Genomic DNA, 14,397 nt, shown 5'->3' with positions numbered 1-14,397 from the left:
GTAATAACGTTAATGTATTAAAACTTGTCCAGGATACTTCTCAGATTTTCGGTGCATTCTTGCTGATTTCAATGAAAGTTTTCGTTTTGGATTCTTTAAAAATAAATCCCTAAAACTTTCGTCCATAATAAACCAGTCAGTTTCTTTCCCAGCATTGACCACTTAAATTTTAAGATTTAGACAGCCGAATAAGATCATCCCATTCTTATGGAACATCAATGTAGGTCTACTATTTTTAACAGTTCTTTATGTCTTACTTACATAAGCAAATCGTGCAGATATGCAGATAAATTTATTGAAACTAAATGCAATTGCAGGTAAGTTACGAGTACAGAGGCAAATTTCAAAATAAATATTGGATTCGTCAATATGAATTTTAAAATTTCATTATAATGTTATTATTTTTAAGTGGAAAATATGACGGCATGCGAGTTTTCTGGCCTGTAAAATTTATATATAAGTTTTTATCCACAACATTTGACGATTTTTAATAATTTCCAACGATTTTTTTTATTAAATTTGTCCTTCCAAAAAGGCCTTGTAATATTATACAATCTGATATCTCGAATCCAATCCCCTATAAATGTTTTTTTAAGATTCGATATTTTCCCGTGTTTTGGTTTATTTATGTTCCTTTTCCCACAATATGTTTTGGCGAATAACTTCCCAATAAATACAATATAAAATAAAACCCTTTTCTTAAGAAAAAATCGAACTGTTTTGATTTAAATTGTTCTACAGAAAAAATCTTGATCAATTAATTTATATATAATATAAAGGATAACATAGTGTGTTGGTAACAATATTTAATGATTCGGCTAAAAAAAATTTTGTTTAAAACTGGAACATGTAAAAGATGTTGAGAAATTGCACTGATATTATTCAACTATTTGTGCTACTTATGGTTTTAATCGCTCCTATACAATGTTTTATGATTGTCAAATGATTATCATTTGACAATGATTGTCAATGAATTTGATTATCAAAAGTACCTAATCACCTGATAGTTTTTACACTGAAGTTGGTGTCTCTTTTTGTGTAATTAGATTATCACTCCTATATTTGTTAATCTGTACCAACGATACAAAAAGTAAATGATTTGACTACTGACAAACTTTTAAGGAACAATCCACTGATATGTTTCTTTTTTTAAACAATCTTATTGAACTAAAACTGTCATTATAACTAGGGGATTGGTATTCACTACACTTCATTTCACTCTAGTCGCTGTTGTAGGTCATTAAAAACGAAGTGTTTCAGCCTGTGTCTAGCAATTGGATCGGTCATTAATTTCGCTGCTAAGGCGTTTGGCTGTCAAAGTAAGGACACAGTTTTTGGAATAGTAAGTAAGCAAGGACACAGAAATAACTACTAATTTCAGCTTTAACCTTTATCATTGTGAGATATTTCGCAATATTGCAATTTGGGTTGTACCATGGAGCGTTGGTAATCAATACGTAATTGCGAATCTTTTTAATATTTCGATGATGGACTAAGAAGCTAAACCCTAGAGTTGTATTTCATAAATCCAAACAGGTTTATGTTTATTTGGAGGTATATTAGGAGCTTATTTTCCAGTGACAACGTTAATTTACGGCCAGTAAATTTACGAGTGTTTCCCAGTTGTTTCCTTTTTGTGAAGATATGTTTTTTCTATGTAAGTCTTTTGTCCAGGTGCATACCTAGGTATTTGGCATTTTCTGTTTGGGGAACTTGCTGATTGTTAAGGATTACTGGTGGACAATTGTCTCTGCGGTCTGTGAACGTAACATGTACCGACTTACTTTCATTTACTTTGATGTGCCATTTCTTTAGCCACTTCTAGATCATTTAGTATTCTTTAAAGTTGAAGTGAAGCGATAATTGGATTAGAGTGTGATACAATGGTAGTATTATCAGCCTTTGTGGCTATGGAGGAGTTAACTGTCGTTGATAATTCGGTAGTGTATAAGAAGTAGATCACGGGTCCAAGCAAATTATTCTGAGGAACTCCAACCTGAACTGGACGGACGCTAGTGTATTCTTTATACTGAGCAGCACAGAATTGTCGGTTTTGTAGGTAAGATTGAAAGACCAGAAAGTGGTTAGGTTAAAATTTTCTGATTTTATAGGATGCTAATATGCCAGACCTTATCAAAAGCCTGGAAAATGTCTAATACAGTTTGCCTGTAAGGTCTGCAATCTGAAACAGAGTTTATTATTTGGTTTTATCTGGAGATTTTTCAATATGGGTTCTAATTTTAGGTGCAAGAGCTTTTAAGTAGTTTTTCTGGAATTGACATGAAACTAATTGGTCTCTAAGAGGAGGTACTATTCATAGGTTTTCCAGGATTGGGGATGAATATAACATTTCGCTAGTTTGCACTGTGACTGGTCCATAGAATGGAATTATAGATGTGTGTTATAAACTTTATAGCCCTTTGGTGGGTACTTGTTTAAGTATTGTAGTTGGAATGAGATCGTAACCAGGAGACTTCTTTGGAATTATTTTAGTGTTAATAGTTTCTTTGACTTTGTTGATTTTAAAAATTTCAAGTGGGATTTCAAGCTGAAAAGTACTTTTCGGGAGTTATCATTGTCTTCCTCAGGGTTCAGCGTAGAGGGCTTTGGTTGAAAAACGCTGGCTAAGTGGTTAACAAAACTTTCAGCCTTTCTCTGGTTAGTCCTGATCCAGTTATTTTAAATACCTTGAGAGATCTTACGATATCCAAGACGACTTGTCTAACAAAAAATGTCGAAATTTGGACCGTGATCTGACCGAGTGGAGGCTATTAAGAGACTCCTCTACACTTACAGTACATTCAACCAACTTACATATTCTTATTATTATTACGTACAATAGATTTCGAATACCAAAAAATAGGTGAGATTAAATTTTAAAATTTATATTAAAATCACCAACTATGATCAGTTTGTCTGCTTTACTAAGCAAGGACATTATGACTTTCTTAAAATTTTCCAAAAACAAGACAAAGTCATACTTACCCGATCTGTATACAGTTGAAATATTTGTTTTTATTGAAGGTACATAAATTTCACAAAACTCAGAACTTTGCTCTACATTATATTCATTTAGATTAAGAGAAGAATACATAAAATTTTCTTTAACATAAATTGCAACTCCGCCTTGTTTCTTTTTTGCCATACAAAAAAAATTAACTAATGAAAAGACTAAGATGCTTATTAATTTTAAATTTTCTTCACTTTGCCAGTGCTCCGAAAAACAATAATTTTTGATCCGCAGGAAAAGCATTGATCATGTCAACTTTATTTGAAATACACTGCAAATTAATATGAAACATGCTTACCGTACCTTGTCGAATTAGTTTATTTTGATAAAATTATGTAGAAGCTTTTAGGTTTCTTTCTCCGTCTTCTTTATGTGCTAAAAATTTGTTTTGAAGTTAAATCTCCTAATGGCATCTCCTTTGGGCCAAATATTACGACTGTAGACTTCGTCAATTTTATCGAAAGGGAAGGATACCTTATATATGTGGAGTATTTTTCAGTTCTGTGCCATTCCACCCAGTTAAAATTAATATCGGGTATCGTAAACTACTCATATCCAGACGTATATGATTATTCGTGCTGATGCGTATATTCTCAAGCAACGTGTAGATTGTATCATGAGAATATTGTGCATTATGCACATTAAAAATTCCATTTTTTGTGAATGTAGCTTCGTCGTAAAACAAAATGTATCTGAAAAAATCTTCATTTTGATTTTTATGATTCTGTAACCATCTAGCGAATTCTTAACGAGCAGGAAAATGTCTTTGCAGCAGTGTTTGTACCTTTGTATCTTCCATCGCTAATTTCTGGATTTTTCCCAACTTCTATTAAAATGTTTACCATCTTCATGTGCTGCTGTTACATTATTATGTGGCCTGTTTTATTATTTTTTGGGACCACTAAACCTGTTTTACTTAATCGTTGATGAAGAGCTGTAACAAGCTCACAATTGGGAAATTTTTTAGCATATACTTTATGATACTCGAGCATTACCTCATTTCACCATAAACTAAACGCATATCAGCGTATTCCTTATTAGTAAAAACCATTTTTGTTGAACTGAAATTGTTGTGTTTGAATACCACAAACTAAATATGACCGGTACTAGAAATTAAATTTTTTTTTTATTTATTTAGAAAAAAACATATAATCCACATCAACCACGCAGGGTTATTAGTGAAGTAACGTACACAAGAGTTCATTGTATTTACATTAAATAAATGTATATAAACGTAAATCTTTTAAATAACTTATTACATGGTCAGTGTTTATGGTTAAAGTGGTTTTGATGTTATCTGAGATTCCATATTTTCTTCTTGTTTCTTCGTGGTACTGGCAGTCAATCACAATATGCTTCACCGTCAATGGGAGAAAACACTTTCTGCAGGTTGGAGAAGATTCTTTGTTGATTAAAAATTTACGGGTCAGTGCAGTGTGTCCAATTCTTAGTCGATTAGTTATTACTTGGTCCCTTCTATTGGATGGATTATTCGATATGATCTTCACAAGAGGATAAATCTCATATAGTCTGGTTTCTAAATCTTTCAGTAGTCTTGCCATATGTTCATACAGTGGTCTTCCATTAGGTTTTTGAGATCAGAGTATGGGTAATTTCTTGATTTGGTTGTGTACTGTGAGTTTATTCGACTTGTGTTTTCTAGGTTGTCCAGTTTCTCATTTCCAGCTATTCCTACATGCGACGGTACCCAGATAAATGCTACTTCTTTTCGAGTTGATTAAATTATATTTATCTCATTTGTTATAGCCTGAAATATTGGATTTGTAGGGTATATTTGTTTTACACCTAATAGGGCATTTAATGAGTCAGTGATGATGACACATTTATTCTCACTACGCGTTTTGAAGAAAATTAATGCTTCCAAAATGGCTGTGGTCTTGGCTGTGAGGATGCAGTAGTTTGAAGGTATGGATATAGTGTGAGTAGTGTATTTACACTAGTATGCAGTAGCGTGTCCGTCATGAGCTTTACAGGCATCACTGAAAATTTGGAGATAATTAGGATAATGAGATATCACTTCGGAGTACAAGTGTTTAATGAGAATCATCCCTTGATTATCCCCCAACTAGTGATGATTCGTCAGTTTCGTCAGCTGAAGAAGGGTTAGGGTTTATTTTTTTCTCTAGTCGGGTGATATTATTTCTTAACCTAGAATTTTGTGTGTAACAATAAATAAAATTAAGGATTTGAATTAGTCCTCTGGTTCATTGGAGTAATCTTTAGGAGTTAATTCAGGGTTATGAGAGTTTAAAACATTTTCCTTAAAATCACATATTTCATTGAAATTAACTATAAATGGAGGTGATCTATTTTCGATTTTGTCTTTGATGGATTCTAGGGAGTGAATGACATCTTTGCGGGGGGTTTTGGAAGAGGTTTTGGGTTTGTTTTTTGGTTTATATTGTTTAGGGGTATTAAAAACGGATGAGTCGGTTTTTGAGTTGTCTTTGTTAATTTCAGGAGATGATATTTATGTCTTTTTATCTGTTTAGAATTGACTGCATTATTTAAGATTATTGGTGTTTCTGGTGTCGTAGTATTTTCAGTATTATTTACAGCTGTGCTGCTGTTTTGGAAGAAGAAGACGAACTGTTTGGATTATCTTTAGACATGTTTTGGATGAGGTCGATTTCCGTAGTATTTTCAGTGTTATTTACAGCTGGTGATGTTGTTTTGGAAGAAGAAGACGAAGTATTTGGATTATCTTTAGATATGTTTTGGATGAGGTAGGTTTCCGTAGATTGATATATTTTATCATTAGGTTCATAAGGTTTAGATAATGACGATGTAGTTTGAGTTGAATCTGAGAGGTAGTTGAAGGGGTATCATTAGGTTCATGAGGTTTAGATAATGATGATGTGGTTTGGGTTGAATCTAAGAGGGTAGTTGAATTAGTTTGGTTTGAAATGTGAGCGCATTCTGATTCTTGATGACCAATGGTTTTACATTTGAAGCAACTGAATTCGTCTATGAAGAGAAATACCCGGTAGGAAGTATTATCATGAGTTATGGTAAAAGAGTCAGAAATAGACATATTTTCCAAGGGTGTAATGAATGATTGTCTTCTAAAGCTCAGAGCATGACTGTACTCACTTTCAGACATACCTACTCGAAGAAAAGTCATTTTGGATACAGTGTGAATACCAAGTTTTTGTAATTCTTGTTCAATTATTTCGTTCGGGATTGTAGGGCATGCATTAGATATTAGAAGTCTCTGGGATGGAGAAAATAGGTATTATTTTAAGGTTATTTTATTGTTGTTACAAAAATAATACGAAAACAAGTACTACTCATTTGAGATAATATTGTCAGCACTAACTAATGCACTTAAATTTGTAGTAGAGGTATAAAATATTAAATTATGGTTTATTTTTACCATTTAAAATGACTATATTTCGGGACAGCTGATAACGTGGTAGATTTGATCGCTATCAAGGCCGAACTCTCGAAATTAAAAATTGATGGAATCGATTTAACTCTGGAGGATAAATAATCGTACCAGTTTCCGTTTTTCTAAATAGAAGCGTTCTAGAGGTTTTTAAAAAAACTAATTACAAGGCGCCATCTCCATAAAGCTCTAGCTCCATTACAAAGGTCCTGAGGTGCATAGTGCATAGTGCATGCACCATGGTTCTATAAGAATGATGATCTTCATAGAGATGCCCACCGTCAAACAAAATAAAGAACTTCGCCAAAAATAGAACGAGAGACTCCGCCTCCACTTCAACGAGGAAGTGCTGCAGCTTCTTAACTATTCGTCAACTAACAGAAGACCTAGGAGAAGGGATCTTTTTGATTTAGTGCAATAGTGTAGTTCTAGTGCAATAGCGTTAGTGAAAATTAAATGCAAAAACTCTTTACGCCAATTTGTAAATTTGTAAAAGTTCTTGTTCCAGAAATAATTAAGGCATGTCAATGAGGATTTCTTAGAAAAGTACCTAATTTAGTTTGTAAGAAATATCAGATACAATTGTAGTTAGTCAATCAAGACTAGTAATAAATGGTATTAAAAAAAATGTATAATATTTTGAGCTCTATAACTCAGAATGGCATATTTTTTAACTTTTTTATTAGTGTATCTAAATTATTACTGTAGTACCTCTATGAAAGCAAAACTACAGCTTCCAATGTTTAAAAGTGTTAAGCTAACTTAAGTTAATTTTTAACTAAAAAGTTTCCGGCTCTTCGCTTATTTTTATCCATCTTTGTATATTTGTCATAATTTAAAACGCGAAAGAATGATAATATTAAGTTTTCCACTTCAGATCTAAGTCATCATTTAACAACTTGTTATATTGGCTTAGAGTCTCTTAAACAAATTTCTTGCCTCTTTACTCATTCAGCATAAAATCATTAAAGAGCAAAGCGTTTTCTGTTCTGTCAAATACATCCAACATCAGACTTTCCTCTAATTTATATTCTATCAACGAGATGCAAGCTTCCCATTACTGGGGCAAGTCGGAAATTGATAACAAATTCGAAAGCAGCTTTTTCCTCTTCGGGGAAGATATTTAGGGACAGGATGGACCAAAACGTTTAACCTGATCGTGTTGTATTCAAAATTATTGCATACTAGTATAGGCAATATTTTGAATTAACTAAAGCTTTAATTCGCTGATTTAAATATAATAAATACTTATAACCCAAATAATAACAGCTCATTCATAATAATTGTGGTTATAAATATTAGTAATAATTATAAGGGAATTAATTTATACAGTAATCTTAAACATATTGCAAATACGAAACTGATAATTCCACTAATTAACTATGAACTAGAGATAAAATTCATTCATTATTGTTTGGTACTAAGGACTTACGATAGTTATTAGCGAACAAAAAATGTCTCTCGTAAAAAATACTCGTAATAAATTAACACGTTGCGTACGGCGTGAGACAATACGTGTCTCACACTCGATTTGATCCTTGGACGGCGTGGCACAAATGGTGTACATGGTATACTTTCACTTAGACGGCGTGTATTACAAAACGGTTCATGCGACTGTGCTACTTAAGCAGAAATACAAAAAGAGCCGTCCTAGCGAGAGGCTGATATGCGCCGGACGTTTGTTTTGATTTTATGAACCTATTTTTGGTAAGGTGAATAAAAAAATGTAAATAGTAAAAATTCTGTTTTAGTGGAAAGCTATAATAAGCATATGAAACATCGGAATATTAGTAAATTATAACAAAACATGTAAAATTACGAAAAAAATATTATTTCTTGTTCATCTTATGTTCCTGAAAAAAACAAGGAATACAATAATTCTTTTTACACCCATTGCATTGCCAAACTGATCGGGAACAAGTATTCGCTGCAGTGTTCCTGTCACTTGATTCTTTTAAGGCCTAATAACACACAACGGTTTCGTTTATGGTGTACCAAAACGTGTTCTAGTTGTTCTATATCATCTGCTTTTTCGTTCTCCATGTGGTCCACACGATGTTTACCGCATAATAACCTTGCAGCTAACAGCTCTCTGTATTCCGTTATTTGAATTGTTTTCTGTGTTACCTCCTTATATATTAGAAAGGGATTTACTAATGCATAGTCAAAAATCAGTTCAACTGCTAATTTTAAGGCAATGAGAGTAAGACTTGAGTTGATCTGATAAATCAATGTAGCTCTTGCACCTGTTGTAACTAACGACAGCAGTTGGTTTCTCTATTTCACCGCGTCTGTTCTTTATTTTAGTGGTGTCTGCTTGATGTTTTGTCGCAAGCATGATCACGTCACGTTTGTCTTTCCACTTTAGCATTACTATACCAGTAGAACTTTCTTCAGCAACAATTTCATTTTTTTTTTCAATTTAGAATTAACCACTTTGGGAGAATTAAGTTTACGATTAGCTCTTACAGTGCCAACTAGGTGTGTATTTTTTTCTAATAACTTGGTTGCAAGACTCACACTTGTGTAATAGTTGTCGGTGTATAAAGTATGCCCACAGTCAAGTAGATTATCCATCAAATGCAACACAAATCCTGCGGAAGCACTACCATCATCAGTCTTATCATTACCAAAATACACTTTGAAATTGTATGTGTACCCACCTATAGTACATAATTTGTACAGTTTTAGGCCAAACTTGTGCCGTTAGTTCTTTATATATTGCCTAAATTTTAGGCGTCCTCTAAACGGCACAAATGTCTCATCCATGCATACTTCTTCACATCGCACCATTACTGCTTGAAACTGTTCAATTAGCTTCTCGAGAAGTGGAGTAATTTTTCTTAGCCGATCATTTAGTACAGATCGGTCATTCTTGTCGCTAAAGGGCCACATCTTTAATATCTCTTCAAAACGATCTCGAGACATTATACTTTTTATCGAATTTGTATACAACATGTCGTTACTCCAGTATGCTTTTATTCGAGGATATTTGACTAATCCCATCCACATAATATTGCCAAAAAATTTTTCCATTTCAGAAGTATTTGTGGGAACCCACTTCTTTTTTTGTTTCTTCTTATTTGACGGTGTAGTATAATTTTGTAAAACCTGCTGTGCATATAAGTTGGTTTGTTCAACTATATAATTTATAATGTCGTCAGTAAGGAAGATCTTGAAACAATCATATGGTTCTTGATCTATATAATTCTCGTAATACGAAGATTTTATTCCGTCGTTTTCTACACTGTAATCGAATGTTTTCAGCGATGTTTCATCAACTTCCCTCCACTGAAATTGCTAGCTATGACACACTTCTTCAGTAATTGTGGCCATATAAATTACTTCTTGTATAGTTACATCAATAATATTTGTTTATTGTTCAACAGTCCTTGTTCCTTGGATTGAAATAGTTTCATGTAAACCAGATTCCAAATCCATCTACAAAAAGTTTACCTGTTTATTGTTGACAAAATAAAAATAAAGTTCAATAACTTACGGTTGCAGAAACCACATTAGAAGTACCTTCGCCAGATTTTTCATCATTTTTCTTGACACGCTTTTTGGGAACTGGCTCCTCGCAACCATCAGAAGAATACTCATTGGAAGATTCAGGTTCATATTCTTCTGACAAATAAATGTAATCTCATCCCAAATGGCTTGCAGACGGCTCTGTTCTTTTTCATAATCTCCCATATTGCAATAAATGGCACGATAACAACACTTCATCAGCAACAACTAATAACAACTAAGACTACTTCTAAATAGACACAGAATACAATCGATCTGCAAATTCAGTCACCCCACTACTGTTCCAAGAACCATAAATATGCATTTGGCGCGAAATATAGCGTGTGGTACGCGTAACAAACCACGCCGGCTGGAATAAACAAATTAATCCTTGGCCGGCGTAAAACAAACGTACCACAAAGTATATTCTAAAAAAACTTCATCAAAATCAAACAAGAAAAATTACTGTGGCATGTTAATTAGATAAAAATGAATCTAGATACATAAAAAAAACGCCGGCTGGGGGTATATTTTTTTTTGTACAGCCGTATCCAACGTGTTAAATATTGTCTCTATAGTAATTTAATGAAATGAAACAATTTTTATAGGGTAACGGGTACAGTGATTGCTACTTAAGGAATTGCCAATTGAATTAAAATTGTAAATTGATATCTTGTAAAGTAAAATATTTTGTAAGGGTTTTTTAATAGCAATAAAACATCAAATTTTATAAAAACTCCGGTTATTTTAATCAGAAATAATAATGTATATAAAAAATTAACACAAATTTGAAAACTTACAGAACTAGATAGTTATTGGCCATACAAACATAGTCATTGGCCATTCATAACATTCCTAATTTTCTTTTTTTGTTTGTGCTGGTAAGGCACACAAAACTATTTAAGCTTTCAATTTCTTGTTGTTACTTTGCACCAAATTGGTTCCGTGACAATCCTTGTTTTTCTTTAAGGTTAATCACTTCCGGTATATGTACTCTAACTCCATTTTTCAAAGTAGTGCTTTTAATTGTATAATCAATAAGTGTGGCTTTCAAAATATTTGTATCTGCAATATCACCTGTATTTACTGTAACATTTTCTTTATTCGTCACAACAGTTTACCATTTTTGCTCCCGGAATTGACTCTTGTTGCCATTTTTTTATTACTTTCGTCTTGGATTCGTTTTTTTGACCTTTATTTTTTGATTTTGCGTCAATTCGCTTTTGTTTTCGTTATAATTTTATTTTTTCTTTCTGCTGTTTCTTCAATTTTACGCCTCTGCATTTTGACGATCTGAATAAGTGAGCACGAAAGGCAACTGGCATTTCTGTTTGCTTTTTGCCCTTTCTTTCTGGGGTTTTTGGCCAAAAAAGAATTTGTTGATTGAGGTGTCAAATTCTTTAGATAATGAGTTGTCTTGATTAACTAAAGGCAGATTATTGAATATCTAAAGTAATTGTAGCTTCTGTGAAATCTTTTATATTATATGTAATATCACCGTTTTCTGGAAGTTGAATTCGAAAATCCGAAAGTAGATTTTCTTCTGTAATAACAGAAATATCTTGTACGTTGCATATGATTTCATTTACACCTACAGAGTTAAGTGTAACATCTGAAGATATCTGGGTTTCTGTGATGATAGAGGTATCTTGTATATTATTTGTGATTCCACCTATCTCTGTATTCAAGCACGGAACTGTAATATTAATATGATCAAAGTCTATGCTCCCACAGCTGATAAGACCGAAGATGAGATCGAAAAGTTTTATACAGAATTGCACAATATAATCAATATTGGAAATTATTCTAAGAATATAAATAAATTACCTTCTTTGTAGAAAAATAATCGAGCTAGTTTCACTTAATATTTAAAATTCAGAATCCTTATCTGGTAATCAACGTAGCTCTCAGAATTGTCACTATTAACATTAATAAAACCATTTAGATTTGCGGAAGAACAGCCTACTTTGTCTTCCGCCATCATGGACACATAACATTATTTTCATGCTTATGCATGTCTCTTACCAAATTTTAAGACATTAATCTGGTACCATCTATTATTCGGAGGATAAAAGAGGTTTCTTCGTTGCCATGTACATGCACATAATATTTCGAGAAAAATCAAAATTTGTCCATTACCATTATTTACTACCGAGCCCCTCAGTTATTTCACCTCGTCTGAAGTCAAAAAGTTTTTAACCAAAATTTTTTTGTTGGCCTGCGTTATTTTGCTTGTTTTATGGATTATATATTAAAAAAAATATTTTTTTAAATAAAATAAAGCATATTTACTTTTATTAAATTCGCAATACAGAGTCTCCGAATGTAAATATAAGAAATTTTAAGATTAACCATAGTAAAAACACCTTAATAATGGCCAAGAAATATTTATATATAACACATTTTTACATTTTCTGTTGCAGAACCATGCGAGAAAACATTCTGCGCTTGGGGGGCTCACTGCATTACTGGTCCAGATGGGAAAGCGCTGTGCCAATGCCCTACATACTGCAAACCCAAGGTAGATCCAGTCTGCGGTACCGACGGCAAGACGTACACTAATCACTGCGAGTTACGTTTGGCTTCATGTAAAGCTCGTCTTAATACCCGAGTTAAATATGCAGGCACTTGTGGTAAGTACACTCTTGATTGTCTTCACGAGCTTAGATGTGGCGGTGTATGTAAATATGGAGGCCCCCTACCTACTCTGATCTTATACTGGTGTAATAAAGGACACTGAATCTTTGTCGAGTTTTATTGCGACTGTGTTATCTGGTTACGTTAATCATCAGTACACTGTAAAAACTTTTATAAAATTATATCAGTTCGTTAAACATTTGGTTTGTTACTTATACATATATTTTTTTTAATAAAAAGCTGTAATTTATATTTTACTGAACTAAGGAGGAAGAAAGTTTTTCTATTGTTAATATAGTTCAGTCTGATTAGACAAAAAAATGTCTAAACTTGCAAGGATGGCAAGCTATCCCAAATTTCATTATTCTAATCTTTAGGTGGTTGATAGTAGCGTAAATTTAAAATCGCGACTACATCTAACCGTTTCATTGCCGCAATCTTGAATTTAAAGAAAACCGTTTTTGCTCAGTACCTGCTTACTACCTCAGCACTACTTGCTCAGTTGCTAAAATTGTTGAAAATGCGATTGGCTAGAATTTTTTTTTACAAATTTTTTCGTGCTGTGGATATTTTATGAGTTAAGGGGAAAAATATTGAAATTAATAAAGGGGTAAAGCATAATTAGTCAATTACCTAGATTAAGGTACACTGAAACAAGAAACAACTGAATTACTTATTTGGGAACCCTATAAGTCACAAAATTAAAACTTTCAGAAAATAGGAAAAAACTGTGAAACTGTGAAAAAACACACGAAGATTTCTACATATTAAAAACTGACCTAATTCCAATTATACACTGTTTCTTGACTTTTTCACTCCAATATTTAAAAAAAAAGGGTGAGAATAAGCTCTATATAAGCTCAAACTTGATTGACTTACGGGGTTTCTCAAATAAATTGTTTAGCGTCACCTGAAACTAAACATTATAAAAAATTAAAATGAAACAATATACACATAGTACTGTAATTTATATTAAAAAGTACAAAAAATATTATTAAAATTCAAAAAAAAAAATGAAAAGTGTTCATGTGTGTCATTCATCTTCTTCAGGTATATTATTGGTCGTTGTGGGCCAGTTGTACAATTCATTATAATAATCCTGGATATTTTCTACATCCGGTATATAACTTTGTAGTTTTTGTATATCAACAATCTTCTTCTAATTAATCGGAATCTTTCCACTGGGATCTACCAATGCTTCAGGCAATATTAGTGTATTTTTTTTGTTATTGTTGAGCCTGAAGGTGTGATTGGCTAATCCGTTAATGAATGGGTGTGCTACAACCAAGTTTGAGTTCTCCTAGGAGTGGTGAAAATGCATGAATTGGCGTATTTTTAGTTGAACCTTCCGATTCCTTGAAATATTTTTGCCACTGGATTCCGCGGAAAACATGGTCTTTTTCTAGTACTCTGGCCACCAACTTTTGTAATCAATTACGTCTTTAGCATAATACCTTTTTTCTTTTAATCACCGCAAAATCACTATCACAGGGTAGGAAGGAATGACCCCTAATAGAAAAATAATGGTCAATAAAATTAACACAGTGTGGTTTTTATTTTGCGCTCCACAACCGTCAGAGAAAACATGAAGATATTTCACTAACGGCATGTTCTCTATAAAATACTTTATTAGAAATAAACAAACTTCATTCGGTCCCTTCGTACTGCTACCCTCATGATACAGGAAAACGTAGCTTTTCCTGTTTTATTATTGTGAATACAAAAAAAGTTCACTGTTACCTGGCGAAGATAGAAAACCTCTTGCACCGGAGTTTGTGGCACTTGAAGGTTCCACATAAAATCTATAGAAATAACCCCAATTTCCTCGTTG

General features: G+C 32.9%; 1 protein-coding gene across 1 annotated transcript in view; it reads left to right on the top strand.

Annotated features, from left to right (window-relative positions):
* Positions 1–14,397, top strand: part of LOC140451849 (agrin-like) — a 714,345-nt gene that overhangs the window by 375,765 nt on the left and 324,183 nt on the right. Inside the window, exon 4 of the mRNA XM_072545755.1 lies at positions 12,353–12,562. Within this exon, the coding sequence (XP_072401856.1) occupies positions 12,353–12,562 (210 nt within the window). The remainder of the gene's footprint in view (positions 1–12,352; positions 12,563–14,397) is intronic.

The sequence above is a fragment of the Diabrotica undecimpunctata genome, chromosome 10 (assembly GCF_040954645.1).
Source record: "Diabrotica undecimpunctata isolate CICGRU chromosome 10, icDiaUnde3, whole genome shotgun sequence".
NCBI classification, from domain to species: domain Eukaryota; kingdom Metazoa; phylum Arthropoda; class Insecta; order Coleoptera; family Chrysomelidae; genus Diabrotica; species Diabrotica undecimpunctata.
This window is presented reverse-complemented; position numbering and strand designations above follow the sequence as displayed.